Consider the following 16,470-nt stretch of genomic DNA (forward strand, 5'->3'; position numbering starts at 1 on the left):
TAAAATTTCAGATAGTTGAGCCTTTAGGCAGATTGTTGATAGTTAGAATCCTTTTAGCTTCCATGGAGTCTAGATATTTATGTTTTAGGAGCCTTGCCCATTTTTGCTTCCTCGCCGCTACAAATTTCCCAAACTAGTTTAGCACCCATTGCTAAATTCATAATCGAGATTTGGCAAATACCAACACCTCCTACCTTTTTTGGTTGGAATATCTTTTTCCAAGCTATCAAGGGAAATTTACCTTTGTCATCTGAACCATTCCAAAGGAAATTTCTCATTAGAGAAGTCAATTCATTTTCAATTGCCACCGGTAATCTCAGGCAAGCCATGGAAAAAACCGGTAGCGCTGAGAGAACTGACTTTATCATAGTGAGCTTCCCAGCATAGGATAGCCACTTGCCTTTCCAAGATGCAAGCTTGGATTTGCACTTATCAATAAGATGCTTCCAGTAGTGAGTTCTGTTGCTGCCAATGAAGAGGGGGCTTCCAAGAAACTTCCCTGGGAAGTTTGCGACTCCAAGATTAAGAATTATTGATAATACAACTTACAAGTTAAGCAGAGTGTTGACAAAAAACACTTTAGATTTGAGCCAATTGATTTTCTACGTGGAAGCCATATAGTAATCATCAAGGCATGTTTTGATTGTTCTAGCTTCCCTCCTACAGGTCGAACCAAATAGAATGGTGTCATCAGCAAACTGAAGATGAGTCATTTTTTCAACCCCTGTTGCCACATTAACTCCAACCCAACGACCATCTTGCAGAAGAGCTCTTATGGATCAGCCTAAAGCTTCAACCATTATGACAAAAAAAATTTGTGATAATGGATCACCTTGTCTAATTCCTCTTGTCTAAGAGAAGAAACCATGGGATGAGCCATTAACCAGAACAAAGAATTTGAGGGAAGAGAGACAACTCGTGACCCAAGTGAGCCATTCCTTGCAAAAGCCAAATTTATTAAGAACATCAAATAAGAAATCCCCTTCCACCATGTCATAAGCTTTTAGGATGTCCAGTTTTAAAATCATACAGGAGTCCTTGGTCTTCCTAGCTATGTGAAGTGTTTCATGAGCAACGATAATGCCTTCCACAATGGATCTTCTAGGGGCAAAACCACTTTGTTCATCTGATATGATGTGTTTAAGGAGGGGCTTCAATCGGTTAGCTATGATCTTTGTTACAATCTTAAATAGAGTGTTGCATAGAGAAAAGGGCCTAAAGTCACTCATCTGTTGTGGATTTTGCTTCTTCGGGATTAGAGTAAAAAAGGTGTGATTGATATCCCCTAGCATAGTCATCTTCTTTCTTGATTCTTCTACTGCTAGATGTAGATCTCGAGTAATGATATCCCATAAATGATGGAAGAAAGCAGTAGGGAAGCCATTTGGGCCAGGAGTCTTATCCTATTTCAGCTAGAAGGTAGTATTCCTTACTTCATCAATTGAAATAGGGGTACAAAGAGCTGTATTTTGATTAACAGATATAACAAATAGGATTGAGTTCATAATTCTAGCTCTTGCTTCATGGTCGATCTGATGGTTGCCTTTCAACAAAGAGTCAAAGAATCTTACAACTTCCTGTGCAATGTCCTCATAATTCCTGACAGTGACTCCATCTGGTCTCATAATCTCCAATATTCTGTTTCTATTCTAATTGGCAATGGCCGATTGGTGGAAGAATTTAGTGTTTTTATCACCTTCCTTTAGCCATAACTCCCTTGATTTTTGATGCCAGTGGATTTCTTCACACCAAAGGATTTCATTTCGTTAAGATTTGAGAGAATTTTCCTTGATAAATAGATCCCCAGTCATTCCTAAAGTGATAACAGAGTTGGTTAAGTTTGCCAGTTCAGCCTCAATTCTTAATTTCTCCATATGAATATTCTTGAAATGGGTCTTATTCCATTCTTTGATCTTGACCTTAATATTTTTTATTGAGAATGAGTAGCCTTGAATGATTCCCAAAAACAGGTTCATTCCACCAAGCAACTATAAGACCATATAGTTCAGGCACTCTAAACCACATTTTCTCGAACCGAAACGGGGTACCTCCCTCCGCTTGACCCAAGGCAATCTCCAGACAAATCAGGTAGTGATATGATGCGATAAGTGGGAGAATCAATGATTCTAAGGATAAATTTTGTCCCAACCACTCACCAATAACAAGAAACTGGTCAAGCCGTTCAACAATATTAGTAAAACCCACTTTCCAATTTGTCCATGTGAAAATTCCATTTTTTGGAATAATATCTAAAAGGTGATTCTTCTCAACAAAATCCAAAAAGTCCTTCTGGGACGTACCAGTCCTCTGAATACCCCCACTTTTCTCAGTGCCAGAAATGATTGCATTGAAGTCCCCGACTACCACACAACTACCATCGGTAATACTGTTTAGTTTGATGGATAGGAGATCCCAGAGATCTCGTTTATCACCAACAGTAGATGGTCCGTACACACTGAAAAGATTAAAATTCTCATTCTGTCCAAGAATAGTGACCGAGCAATATTGCCAATACTTATCTTCCCCAACAAGTGAGATCTTAACATTCATGGGGTTCCAAATGATTTCCAAGCCACCAGAGGCTCCATCCGATTGCCTAAAAAATCCCATTCCACTGTTTCCAAACTCTCATTTTAGCATCAATCTCAACCTTGCTCCATTTAGTTTCCTATAGTAGCCAAATATCTCCTTTGGTGTCATCAATCTGGCGCTTAATCAAGTGCCATTTGTCAGGGGCATTGATGCCCCTGACATTCCAAGATAGAAGTTTCATTGCTCCTGGGGAAGGGCATTTCCCTTCCCTAAATTAAGTTTGGTTTGACCACTGGCAGCACCAGCCACTGCTAACATAATTTTTTTGGACTTGCGCCCCCGCACACCTTTTAGCTTAAAATTTTGTTTGTCAATATTTGAATCCGACTTTCTGAAACCTTTTGAAGTACCCTCCAATATAAGATCTGAGTAAGGTTCAAATTCTTCCTCCCCCTCCGAGGAGGAGGTTTCAATTTCACCATCTTCTAGTTCAATGCCTAACAAGGAGTAGATCTGCCCTTCCATCTCCCCTGTAGTGCCAGTCTCCATACCCTGAGAGTGAACATTTCCATCTTCAATTGCGAGTTGATTCCTGGACACAAAAGGGGAGGGTGGGAGTGAGTCCGCTAACTTGGATTCAATGTCTGCCTGTAGGGTTTTGGTCTTCTCTAGAAGTGTGAGAAGGTCTTGTTGGCTCTCGCTTTGACCAGAGGAGGGAGGAACTATGATGAAAGGGGTTGTATCCATTAGTGTAGCATTCTCTTTATCAAGAGTATCATTGCAAAAGGCTTCCCCGATGTCAATGACAATAGGAGATTCCAATTGCAGTTTTATCTCAATAGGAGATTGCATACATGAATAACTTCGTTGTATCGTAGCAAAACATCACAACTAATACCGATATGATCCAAGGAAAAGAATTTAGGACAAATATGTAGCTGATCTTCTCTATCAATCTTTTGGATCCAGATCTTCCCTGCCCCAATAATTCTGACTTCGTCGGGGATCTTGACAATTTGATTTGTGCTAATACAAATTCTGAGGAAGCTTCCCCATAATTTATCCCCCAAGATGTCATCTACTGATACAAAGGTACCAAGGTTTTTGCATATATCCTTAATGATATCAATGTGCCAATAATCCGAGGGAAAATTATACAGTCTTATCCATACCTTGCTGTCCGGCAATACATGCGTTCGGGAATTGAAATTGGGCTGCCAATCAATGATGTGAACTTCAATGCCATCTAAGATATATGGACCTTTATTTTAGCTTTCCATTTCTCCTCATTGCTCATAAATTCAATCATATGGAAATCATTCGGGAGAATATTAATGTTAATATCCTTTCCCCACTGTGCTCTACACCAGGATTCAAGGTTGTCCTTAACCCACTTTCCACCACCCCACTTGATGAAAAGGCAAGACTCAAGCAAATTTGACCTAGTAGAATTAATTTTATTCTCATCCAAAAAGATGGTGGGTCTTGAGGTTTTTCTTACCGGTTTATGAAAATGGGTTCGCTAAGGGAGGGAGGCTCCTCTTCAAAAGCCAGGGTGTCTTTCTTGATTCGATCAAGGGTTTCAATTTTTAGGACAAAAGTTGGATCTCTGAACCCTGGCTTGGTCCACCCTTGAGTTACCTTGCTTGAAGAACCCATTCCACTTTTGGAAATTACCATGATCAATCGGGGGAACCAAAAAAGAGTCGGTGTGAGGATTGCATCTCTCGAGTGCCGCACCAAAAATGCTAGGTTTGGGAGGTGGATACCAGTTTCGGGGGGCCTCAGATGCGGGATGCTTAGCCTTGCGAAACTGACCTTTGTTATTCTAAATGAAACCATTCTCCTTCCACTTATGTAGGTCAATAGGGCACTAGTTACCACTTGAATAAGGAATTGCATAGTTTAACCGTGGTCTGGAATATCTGTTTCCCTGGAACATATTTGCTTTCCCAACATTAACTGGTTTATGAGCATCATGAAATCTACCTGTCTCGATGGGGAAGGAAATGTCCGCTTCATCGCTCCAAGATCCAATCTTCGTAGATTGAGGGCCAAAATAGCACACATCAATAACCCTACTCTTCTCGCCAGTGCCAATCCTGCTGCCATCCAGTGCCGCCATTTCGCTCTAGTTTCTTTAATAAATGAAATATGTTAATAAGATGAAATGTACCAATAAATTTTAGGATTTTATGGAATGTTAGATAGAAATACATTTGGATTTGAAAATTTTGTAATATATGAAATAGTTTAAAGCGAAATAACTGTTGACTTCATACCTTCAATGAGTGCTTATGTGTATATATATCATGCATAATTAATGGATTAGAGTTCCTTGAATAATTTGTTTGATGAAACATGCGTGAATGTCTGTATCAGAGTAGCGTAGCAGAAGTGTGGTAGAGACTAAGTAGTTTGAATACTGTGAATCATGTTTTCCTTGAAACTATAGGATCTAGATTTCTAGTAATTGTGAGATTCTATTTATCTTATTCGGTCTAGAAGGAAGTTTATTCAAATTTTCCTCATATAGGTGTACAACATGTGACTTCTTAAATAATATAAGAATGTGCCTATGAGTAAAATATTGGGTAAAATGCATATTTATCTTCTTAATTGCATGTAAATAGATGTTAAAGGAGTGTTTCCATGCTTGAATGGTTTGAGATATTGTGATTTTTTCTTATAGATGCTAACTCGGAGATAGGAATTATAGTTTTAGTCTTACAAAATGTGGTTAAATAAAGTTCTCTTGAAGATATTTTAAGGAGTTAGCATGCTTATTGTAAATAGTAAGAGTTTTGTGACCTGTTTTATCTCTTATGTAATGCATTCACTTGAATAATTGAAGCATAGTAAGGAAACTCTTGTTGTCATTATCTTACTTTGGGCTAGGAAATGTTTGAATTAAGAAGTTTTGGGTTGATGTGTGTATGCTTTCAACTTAACCCTTGACGACTTCTAGGAGTCAGTCGATCCCAAGGGGGGGAGGATGTAGTGCCCCTCCCTGATTCATATTGTCTTTTTGTACATCAAAAGAATATATTGATCTAGCTTAGTCTACTTTATGATGATTTGATGGTATCATGTTATGTACCAACCATATTTCATGATTGTATTGGATATGATGATGGATCTATATTTGATCATTATTCATGATGGTTCATATTGGTTATGGGATTTTGACGACATTATGATTACACTAACCCTACCCTATGATTATGATGATTGAGTTGATGCTACGATATTTGTGATTATCTTATAGTGTCTTTGTGATTAGAGATGATGTCATACCACTCATTGCGAGCATGATATGATGTTGTGATTCTCTATCACTTGCCTGATCATTTATGATGTAAATTTGTTGTATATATATTGTATTGCGTTTAGTGGTGGATGTAGGATTGCAGGTACTAGACATCAATTCCACCTGGTCTCACAGGTCTAAGCGTGTCTTTATCCCAATGGCAAGTTGTTGGAGATGGCACATGTTTCCCTCTCATACTCTAAGCTTAAGTTGATACCCTTGTCAATTAGTGTCTTGGCTTGAGTTGTTGGTCCACGTCATGCGGTATGTTGTTCAATCTTATGTCGGGTTGCCTTGTGGGTTTGCGATTATTTATTAATTAATAATTAATCGATTTATATAATTTATAAATATTAAATTAAATCAATGGATTACATTAATATTTAATATTAATGTGCGATTTTATTTTATTTTTTAATTTTTTAAGATAAGTGCTATCATTAATGGGGATAGCTCCCTATATTGCTTGAGACTATGAAAAATTACATATAGTTTTAGACAAGAGAAGCCCACTCGTCTATGTACACCTAGCATTTTCTATACAAATAGACCCAAAATTACATAAAGATCCAAAATTATCATCCCACACTATCCAAATAGACCTAAAATTCTCATCCGACACTATCCTAAAATTACCCTTGCTCCCCAATGGCTTGATAGATCACAACCGCGAATTCACCAATGCGGATTGCATTGCGGGTGGAGTTCTCTAGAAGCCACCAATCATCAGACTTAGTTACCTGTTGAAAAGGTTCCATAGTTCCATTGAATACAACACACCTAAATACCTCCCACACATTCTCACCGAATATCTTCAATCTCTTGCGCTCTTCCTTCAACACTTCCCTGTGGGTCATCTCATGAATAGTGTAGATGTCTACAGATTCAACATCCTCTGCAAAATCCTCACGATCTTCCCCATCCTCATTGCCTTCTTCTTCACCATCATCCTTCGAATCAGAGGGTAAGTAGTTCTCAAATTGGAAGTATATTTTTAGTATGCTCACTTTGACATCTTCCTCCATACTCAGAATGGCATTGGCAATGTTATCTGCAATAAATGGTTTTATGAACCCTGCAAGCAGTTCAACCACATGCTCCCCCGAGTCGATGATATCCACCAGAGGTAGGAGAATGACTTCCAACACCATAGCATCACACCAATGTCTATCAAAATTTAGAGTGATGCCCATGAGCCCCCGAACAGAATCATACACATAATCTTCACTGCGAAACAGGTTTCTCAACTGCATATTCAGTGTGTTTTTGCAATTCATGCAACTGACCCTTCCAAAATATGCCATCGCCCAAATTTGTCTCTGCAAAGCTCCCAAAATGACACTCACTCTTTCCTATTTTTCCTTTGCCAGATGAATTCACCATATATGATTGTGATTTGTGATGTCAATCAAATGAACCCTTCCCATATCCTGTTAGGATCTCCCATTCTGCAAAATGCCATTATCGATGCAGTAGCAACTTCTAGGCATCATGATGGATTGTTCAGGGGCCATGTGATCCTACCGCCAAAGGGACAAATTTCCTGCTCTCATTCTCAGACTCGTACTTCACCAGTGTTTATCAAGGTGCAACCACAATGCCTCGGTAGCTGGTAGTGTCCAAAGGTCATCGACATGCTACCCGATCCCGTATCAAGGATATCTTTGGCAGTTCTTCAGGCATTGTCCTTTGATGTCCTTTGCAACAGATGTCTTGCAAAAGTAAACAGGGTCATCATATTCTCCAACACCGAGGTTCGCAAGGTAATCAACCACCTGATTCCCTTCTCTATAGACATGCCCAATCTCGTAGCTCCCCAATTTCTTTAAATGCTCTTTTATCATGGAAACCCATTTATTAAGCTTCTAGTTATGAAAACTTGACCGACTGATCTCGTCTATTATAATCTGTGAGTTGTCCTCAATTATGATTCTAGAAATTCCTTTCCTAACATAGAGACGTAGTCCTGCCTCCAGTGCATGAATCTTTGCTTCATTGTTTGGGTCAACTCCAATGCCACCAAACAACTGATGAAGGATATTTCCCTACTCATCCCAGATTATGACTCCAATACCTGATTCCCTTGGATTCCCCTTACTGGCACCGTCGAAGTTCAATTTTGTCCAACTCCTTGGAGGGGTTTTCCATCGGATGGTATTTCTATTAGGGCACTTTGATGGGGGCACGTATATTTGTGGCTCTTTAAGGACCCATCTCTTCTCCATTTGTGCATCCCAATTAGTGTATATGTTAGTCCTACCTATTATTTTATTTCCATTCATTACATTCATTACTTCTTCTATTGTAGTTTTGATCTTTTCCACCAGCATGCCCTGTGACAATGAAGTCTCCTTGAAAATCCTCCTGTTCCTTTCTTTCCAGATATGCCATACTACCAAGGAATGTCCAATTAACCATATATCACACCATTTTGTCTTTTGATTGTTTAGCCATGCAAGAATGAAGTCAAAGAGTCTTTTGTTTTTAATAGTCACCCAATTAATATTTTCAAGGAACCAGTTCCAACAATATTCTGCAACCAGGCACTGAAAAAGTAGATGATTTGCAGATTCCTCCTTTGCAAAGCACATAACACAGTGGTTAGGGGCTGAGATACCTATATTTTTGAGTCTATCCCCAGTTAGGATTCTGTTGTGCAGAGCGATCCACAGGAAAGCTCCAACTTTTGGGAGCACTTTGTGGCTCCAACAAAGTTTATGTGGCCAACTGTTGATGGATCCTCTTTGTCTCTGAACTTCATATCCGAGTTTTGCGCAGTACCTTCCAGATTTTGTAGCACACCAAATTATGGTATCTTTTTCCATTGACTCTAGTATTTTCCTATCTTTAATTGCTTTCCATAGTTGTTCGCATAATGATGGATTCCTAGTGTCGATTTTCCTCCATTTCCTTAGGCCATTTTGATCAACCTATCTTTCCATGTAATTGCACACATGCTGTCCTATACAATTTTCCACCATGTCCACCCATCCCTTGTCTTCAAATGAATCTGCTAATGCGAGAAACCCATCCCAGGAGTCCCTCCAAAACAACGCGGTGCAACCATTACCAATTTGCCATGAGATATGATATGTGATAATGTGTCTACTATAAGAAATTCCAGGTTGCCGACCCTCTCTCTGAGTTAGCCATTGTGAGGATTTTGTTAATGTCGTCTGAATCAAGATACTTCCTTTGGAACAATCTACACCATAATTTCTGAGGCTCCTTACACATTTTCCAAGCTATCTTCGCACCAAGAGCATAATTCTATACTTCCATTTTTCTAAGACCAGCACCACCATCTTCCTTAACCAGGCAAAAAGTGTCCCAATTGATCAGTGGAATTTTCCTATTGTCTTTGGCTCCAGCCCACACAAATTTCTTTAATAGGTTGTTCAAACTTTTTCCAGCCGCAAATGACATTTTGAAACATGACATGCTATATATAGGTATTGTAGATAGGACTGACTTGATCATGGTAATTCTGCCAGCTTGAGTCAGCCATCTATTTTTCCAATTCTCAGATTTATCTTGACAAGACTTGGTAACATATTCCCAAATTTGTGATTGCCTGCAACCCTTGTTAATCTGCACCCCCAAGTACTTGATCGGGAGCTCCACAATGCTTATGTCCAAGAGTTGTGCTATTCTGCTCTGTGTTTGTCTGTTGGTATTAAAGAAGAACAACTAGGATTTCCCTTTGTTCATAACTTGTCCCGAGGCCAAACTATATTCCTCTAAGGTGTTCCTAATGCTCAAAGCTTCCCGAATGGTACCCTCACCGAATATGACAGTGTCATCAGCAAATTGGGAATTTGTGATTGCCTCAAATTGATCATGGACTTTGATTCCTTTCCAAATGCCTTCATGATGCTTCATTTTAATTAATCTCCCCAACACTTCTACCATTAGCACAAATAGTGAAGGAGACAATGGATCTCCTTGTCGTAGGCCATTCGTGGCTTCAAAGAAACCACTTAAACTTCCATTGATGAGTATTGAAAATTTAACAGTACTAATGCATAATTTTATGCATTCAATCCATTTTTTAGGAAACCCAAATTTGATAAGGACTTGGCATAAGAAGCTCCAAATTAATTTATCGTAAGCTTTAGCAACATCAAGTTTAATGATCATACCTTTTAGTCTTCCTTTGTGTAACGAATGAATGACTTTCGAGACCAATATGATGTTGTCCGCAATTTCCCTATCCAGAGTAAACCCATTCTGGTTTTTAGAGACTAGCTTGGGGAGAACTTTCTTCAATCTTTCAGCCATAGCCTTGGAGATTATCTTGTAGATAGTATTGCATAGTGATATTGGGCTATAATCAGACATGGAGTCACAATCCACTTTTTTGGGAATGAGGCAGATAATAGTATGATTCATTTCCTTAACAAACTTGTGTTTTTTCTGAAATTCTTCCACCACAACACATATATCCTTTCCCATGAACTCCCATCCTTTTTGAAAGAGTTCCATCATGCAGCCATCCGGTCCAGGTGCCTTGTGTGGGTGAAGTGCAAAGGTAGCCAATTTGATTTCCTCCAAAGAGTAAGGAGCCATGAGCATGTCATTGTCAGAGCTAGATATCAAGGGTTCAATGACTTCTTCTATAATTGTTTGTGTGCTCGTGTTTCCTTCCTCAGAGCTACCCAAAATATCTTCAAAGTATTCAAGAGAAATTCATTCCATGTCCATATCCAAGGTTTTTAGTATCCCATTCTTATCCTTGATTGAGAAAATTCTGTTGTTGATCCTTCTAGCTTTTGACGATGCATGTAAAATTTTTGTATTGAGATCCCCCTTAGAAATCTAGAGCTCCCTAGATTTGTCCTTCCAATAAAGTTCTTCCCTCTTTAGAATTTCCAAGTATTGCATTTTCAGGGCCTTTTCCAATTCATACTCTTTATTTGTCATGCCAAACTGCATTACCTTATTGCCAATTTCTTCCAATTTTTCCTCAATTCTACCTTTCTCACCAAAGATGTTTTTGAATGTGTTCTTATTCCAGTCCTTTATCCAGCTTTTTAAGTACTGCATTCTCTTGATGAATTTAAAACTAGGGGAGCCAGAGTATATGTTGCCTTCCAGCCACCAAATCTTCAGGTTGTCAAAGAATGTTTCATCCCTCCACCACATGCTTTGGAGCTTAAAGTAATTCTTCTGATTTTGCATCTCTTGTGCAATGGATAAAGACAAAGGTAGATGGTCTGATCCAACTTGAGGCACTATCTCATTTTCTAAAGAATAATCTCCATTAATCCACCACTCCCCAACCAAGAAATGATCCAACCTTTTTGATATATTTGCAAAATTCAGTTTTCTGTTAGTCCAAGTATATCTACCATTCTTTGGATAGATATCCACCAATTTGTAGTTCGCTATAAAATCCCAAAAATTTTCCATCACTTTGGTGGGCTTTCGGAGGCCACCCATCTTCTCATCAATTTCTAAGATGGCATTGAAGTCCCCAACAACAATGAACTTACCACCATCCAATTGGCTTGTTTGATTATAAACCTCATTCCAGACTCTTATCTTTTCCTTTGTTTTACAGGGTCCGTAGATATTAAACAATGGATATGATATGTTGGATTGCTTGCAGGTAATAGTGCACACCATCTAGTGATCACATGAAGAAATGGGATGTACCTCCACTTTGGCGGCATTCCACATGATTCCCGAGCCTTCGACCGAACCCCTGACATCCTGGAATATACCTTCCCACTTATAGCAGTATTTGATGAATTCACATGCCTTATCCTTATTCAATTTAGTCTCTTGCAATATATAAATATCTGAGTCTAACCTGGCCATATTTCTCTTGACCAGGCATTTTTTGTCAGGAGTCGAGAGGCCCCTGACATTCCATGAAGTCATCCTCATCTTCCCCCAAGGGAGGCCTTGCCTCCCTTGTCTGAGTTCAAGAATTTCATCATGCTAACAACGCCCTTTTCTTTTGCCCTCTGCTCCCTAACTATTTTGTGACTCTTCCTTCCTCTTGTGGCTTTTGCTCTTCCGAGTATGATGTCCGCAAATTGGCTGATGTGTCTTGGGTCCATGATGTTCAAGTCATCCTCATCACTCCCCTGCTTAGCAGTGTCTGATTCTGATATCTACAAATATTCTTCCACCACGAGTTCATCAATTGGGTACACCACAACGTCACTATTCAGGATTTGTTTATCATCCAGTGAAGTGTTTTCGATGGGAGTACTCGAACATGCATCCTGCTTCTCCTCGCAATTACTTATTTTAGGGCCTTCCAAAAAGAGAGTTTCTTGTACATGTGTTTTTTCTTTAGTCCTCCATACTTGCTCTATTTTTTTCCCGGGGCGCTTAAAAGCCTTTCTTACAAACATTTTGCAATTGGCAGTGTTGTGGAATTTGCTTCCACACTGAGAACATACCTCAATTTCCTTCTCAATTTCAATATGCTGCTTCCAGTTCTCGTCTGTGGTGAGGAGCATAACTAAAGAGGGAATTATTTTTATGGCTGCAATTCTGAGTCTGGCATATGTGTAAAGGTCTCCTTCCACTATTTCTTCATCAATATCTAGCAGCGTGCCAAGGGATCTTCCGATCATTTCCAGGCAAGCCTCGCTCCAATATTCAATTGGCAAGTTATATAAGAGAATCCACACTGGTTTGTCATATGCCGCCATCGAAGTAGGGTCAAAATTTGGGGACCATCGCTGAATGTATAGGGGATGGTCTTTTCAAAACCAATTTTGGAGTGTAATGATATGGTCTCTATCCTCTTCGCAAGGAAAAATCGCCACAAAGAAACCCTTAGGAAGAAATTTAGCCATTATGTGACTCTCCCACTGTACCAATACCCATGCCTGAATGTCTTTTCTTGACAGTTTTGGCACTAAATTTTTTGCAATAATGGCATATTGATTGAAAATCACCTTCTCATTCTCGATAAATTCAGATAGATCAATTTCTAAAGCGCCATTTGCAGAGCCCATTCCTGCTTCCGTGCGACGGTTTGTATCCCGGTCGATGTTACCATCGCTTTCCTTAGACCCTATCCGTTTAATACCAAAGTCATCCTAGTCGACCTCTAGGGTACACCATTTGACAGATTTTCTTGGGCTAGTGACCTTCGCAACATTGCTTTGCTTGTTGCAGGCATCCTCCTGTAAATCGCTCTTCTTGTCGCGGGCTTCCTCCATTTTTTTATTTATTAATGTGCGATTATTATTATTCATTAATGTTTATTTTATGGATTTATATTCTATTGGTTATTTGGAACTATGGAAATTAATTAAACAAGTTACTGCTTATAGCCATTAGTGTAAATTATTAAATAATGGTTAGTACGAATAAATTATATTTATACATATGTATTTCCAGGGAGTTTATAATTAGTTAATAATTAAATAGGTGGAATTATATAATTTGAGTATTTATGCTTATCAATACATCCATCTATTTATTTATTATTTATTTGTTTATTTAATATGTATCTGTACATTTAATTATTTGTTTACTGTTTATCTATTTATTTATTTTTGGCTCATCTATTTATTGGTTATTTATTATTTATTTATATTGGTTTTGATTTATTATTTGAGCTTTTGATTTATTGGATTATTATTTATTTATTTGTTGTTTAATTAGTGGATGGGTATTTATGTCTATCCATACATTTATTTATTTATCTTCTTTATTGATTATTTATTTATCTATTATTATTGGATTATTTATTGTTTATCTAATTACTTATTGTTTTGATTATTTATTTTTGCATTGTTATTTTATTTATTTGTTATTATTTATGTACCTACCCCTTGTTATGATTGGCCCTCTTGGGAGTTGTGATTGCGAGGATAATATTACTTAATTATTTATTTATATTATTTGTGGTTTTATATTTAATTGGAGCAATTATTTATATTGCCTTTGATTTATTTTATTATTATTGTTTATTATATTATTATTATTACATTCTCTTGTTACTAATTGAGTAATTAAATATTATGTTTATACCTACCCTATTATTTTATTAGTTGAGATTTGAGGATAAGTAAATAATATTATTTTATATTCTTACCTCGATTTTTGGAAGGGGGTTGGTATAGAATGTATTTTATTGAAATATTTGATTGGTGAACATTCTTCTGTAGTTTTGAATGAGATTCTATTTATTGTCTTTGTGAGCATTTTTGTGGGTGTGCTTCTGGATATCTTTCTGCGACTTTTGGATTTTAGAATTGCTAGGTTGGGTTGAATTTTGGAAAGCTTGTTGGTTTGGATTTTTTCTCTTCTATGATTGCATTATCATCACTCTACTTCCAAGTTGGAGATCTTTTACTATTCTTGCATTTTGATTTTTGAAAAGAGTTGTTTTCTTCGTGATTGTTAAAAGATTGTTTGGGAGATTTGGGAATAAATGATTATCAATAATTGGGAGTAATATTTTGGGAAAATTTTTTATAAATGATTTTATGAATCTGTGCTTTTGTAGACACCTAAAATTAATATTTAATTAATTTCAGCCTATCAACATAATTAATTAATTTAATTGTATTACCCTTATCCCTCTTAGAATTAATTAAATCTAATTTAATTCATCCCGTCACTATTGTCCAATAATTAATTTATCAAATAAATTAATTATTCTCCTATTATTCTAAAGTCCCCTCCAATAATTATTTCCTCTAAACCCCACTTAGTTAATTAATTCTAATTAATTAACGTAGTCATGTGATTCCTACAAATCATTTTTCCTAATCCCACTCAACCTAATTAATCCATCTAGAAAATCTCATAATCATGCTTATCATTATTCTCCAATTTTTAATTCCCACTCATGTCACATCAACATTGACTCTCTTAAAGGAATTCAAATTTCTTTGAATCCCTAGATGCATCCTTATTTTGGAATTTTTAATTCCTCAAGTTTGAAATTCAAATTTCTCCCCCCTTTTTCCAAAGGAATTTTATATTCCTATTTATTTTCCCAAGGCACCTTTGATCCATGCCTTCTATCTCAAATCAATCTCAACCCTTCATAATCAAATCAATATTGGCCCTCCATTGGCCTCCTCCAATCTATAAATTGGAGCATATTATCCTCACAAATCATCCACTTCTCATGCATCACCATGTTGCCTATTTCTTCTTTCATCCTCTTCTAATCCTCTCTCAAATCTATCAAATTCATAATCCATCACTCAAATCCAATCCAATAATCCATCAATCTATCTTGTTGAGCATTCCACATCAAGCAATCAAAGGAGCACATCAAGTGGAGCATCATCAAGGGGCGCCTTCACTTCATCAAGCTCAATCCGAAGAAGGTAAAATAACAAGGTAAAATGGTCTCTTGAGGTTTTTAGCATTTTCATGTTTATTTCATTATGTTTTGATCATTTGACCTTCTAATCCATTTTCCCCTCTTTAGTTTTATTGTCGGAAAAAGGATATTTGTGTATGTCGATATGTTGATTATAAGCTCGTTGTGAATTTATTGTGGTAACGGTTAGTTTTGTGAGGTTTATTTGTTGTTGCATACCTTGTCTTGTGTCCATTTGGAGATCTAGAGTGGCTATGTCTATAATCTTTTCTGTGCAAGTTATTGTCGGTATAGGTTGGTATTCTTCGATGCATTGTATTGTTGGCCTTAACAAGGCTTTGTTTTGGTTTCTTATTGGCTTTTAGTAACTTCTAGATTGTATTTATGCCATTGTAAGGCCTTGTTGGCTTGATGATGATTTTTGTATTTGATGAATTTATGTGTTGTCATTGATGGCACACATATGTTTTGATTGTCATAGTCATCTTTGTAAACTAGTTAGGTCAAACCAGCACTACTATTAAGTCTTTGTATTATAAACTGGTATCATATGTATAGAGTTAGTCTAATCGGCATGAAGGTGTCTAAACCGGTATATGTAGACAACTGATATATGCAGTTAAGACAGTCGATTTTGGTCAATTCCACTATTACCAGTTTCGAGATGCAGCAGAGAGAGACAAGGAGGCGCATGGAGACAATCAATATGTGATTTTGAAGCGGTCAACACTCAACCAGTATCGGTGTTCTAACCAGTTTTCTAGATTTTGTGATGAGTTATAGTACCCCTACCCTGTTTAGACCCTGTTGACCTCGTTGACCTCGTTGACTTTTTTGTGGCTTATGTGGACGGTGAATTTATTGTGTTGTGTATTCTGTTATTATGTTTGGGAGTGTGATTAGGTGAATTTGATTATGCAATATTTCTTATTGATGAGTAGTTGTGAACTCTTCTTTGTTGGCGGCAATATTGTACACGGAAATAAAACTAGTTAATTAAGTTGTAATTGTGTTGGTTAGTTGGCAACCGAGGGGTGCCAGTTGCGGTGCAACAATTGGCGCTCGCACCCCCTCGACATCTTTATATACTTCCGAATGTAACTTGTGGACAACCACAATGATGAATGGAATAACATTTTATATATTGCATCTGATATCTATGGCATTATTATTCTGCATTACGTGTTTTATCTGTGTGCTTTAAGTTATTTACCCGAGAGGGCAAACATTTGGCGCCATTTCTTAGACGTACTCGGGAATAGAAGACATGGATGGCACATGGACATGATGGGCCTACCCATTGGTGAGGTAAACC

The 16,470-nt window shown here is 37.5% G+C and overlaps 1 protein-coding gene across 1 annotated transcript; it reads right to left on the reverse strand.

The window, feature by feature from the left end:
- Positions 1 to 10,660: 10,660 nt before the first annotated feature.
- Positions 10,661 to 11,734, reverse strand: LOC131038298 (uncharacterized). Its single transcript, XM_057970643.1, has 2 exons — positions 11,501 to 11,734; positions 10,661 to 11,392 (listed from the first exon to the last, which is right to left on the reverse strand). The coding sequence occupies exons 1-2, from the start codon at positions 11,732 to 11,734 to the stop codon at positions 10,661 to 10,663; spliced, it is 966 nt and encodes a 321-aa protein (XP_057826626.1).
- Positions 11,735 to 16,470: the final 4,736 nt, after the last annotated feature.

Source organism: Cryptomeria japonica, chromosome 6 (genome assembly GCF_030272615.1).
Source record: "Cryptomeria japonica chromosome 6, Sugi_1.0, whole genome shotgun sequence".
Lineage (NCBI taxonomy): Eukaryota > Viridiplantae > Streptophyta > Pinopsida > Cupressales > Cupressaceae > Cryptomeria > Cryptomeria japonica.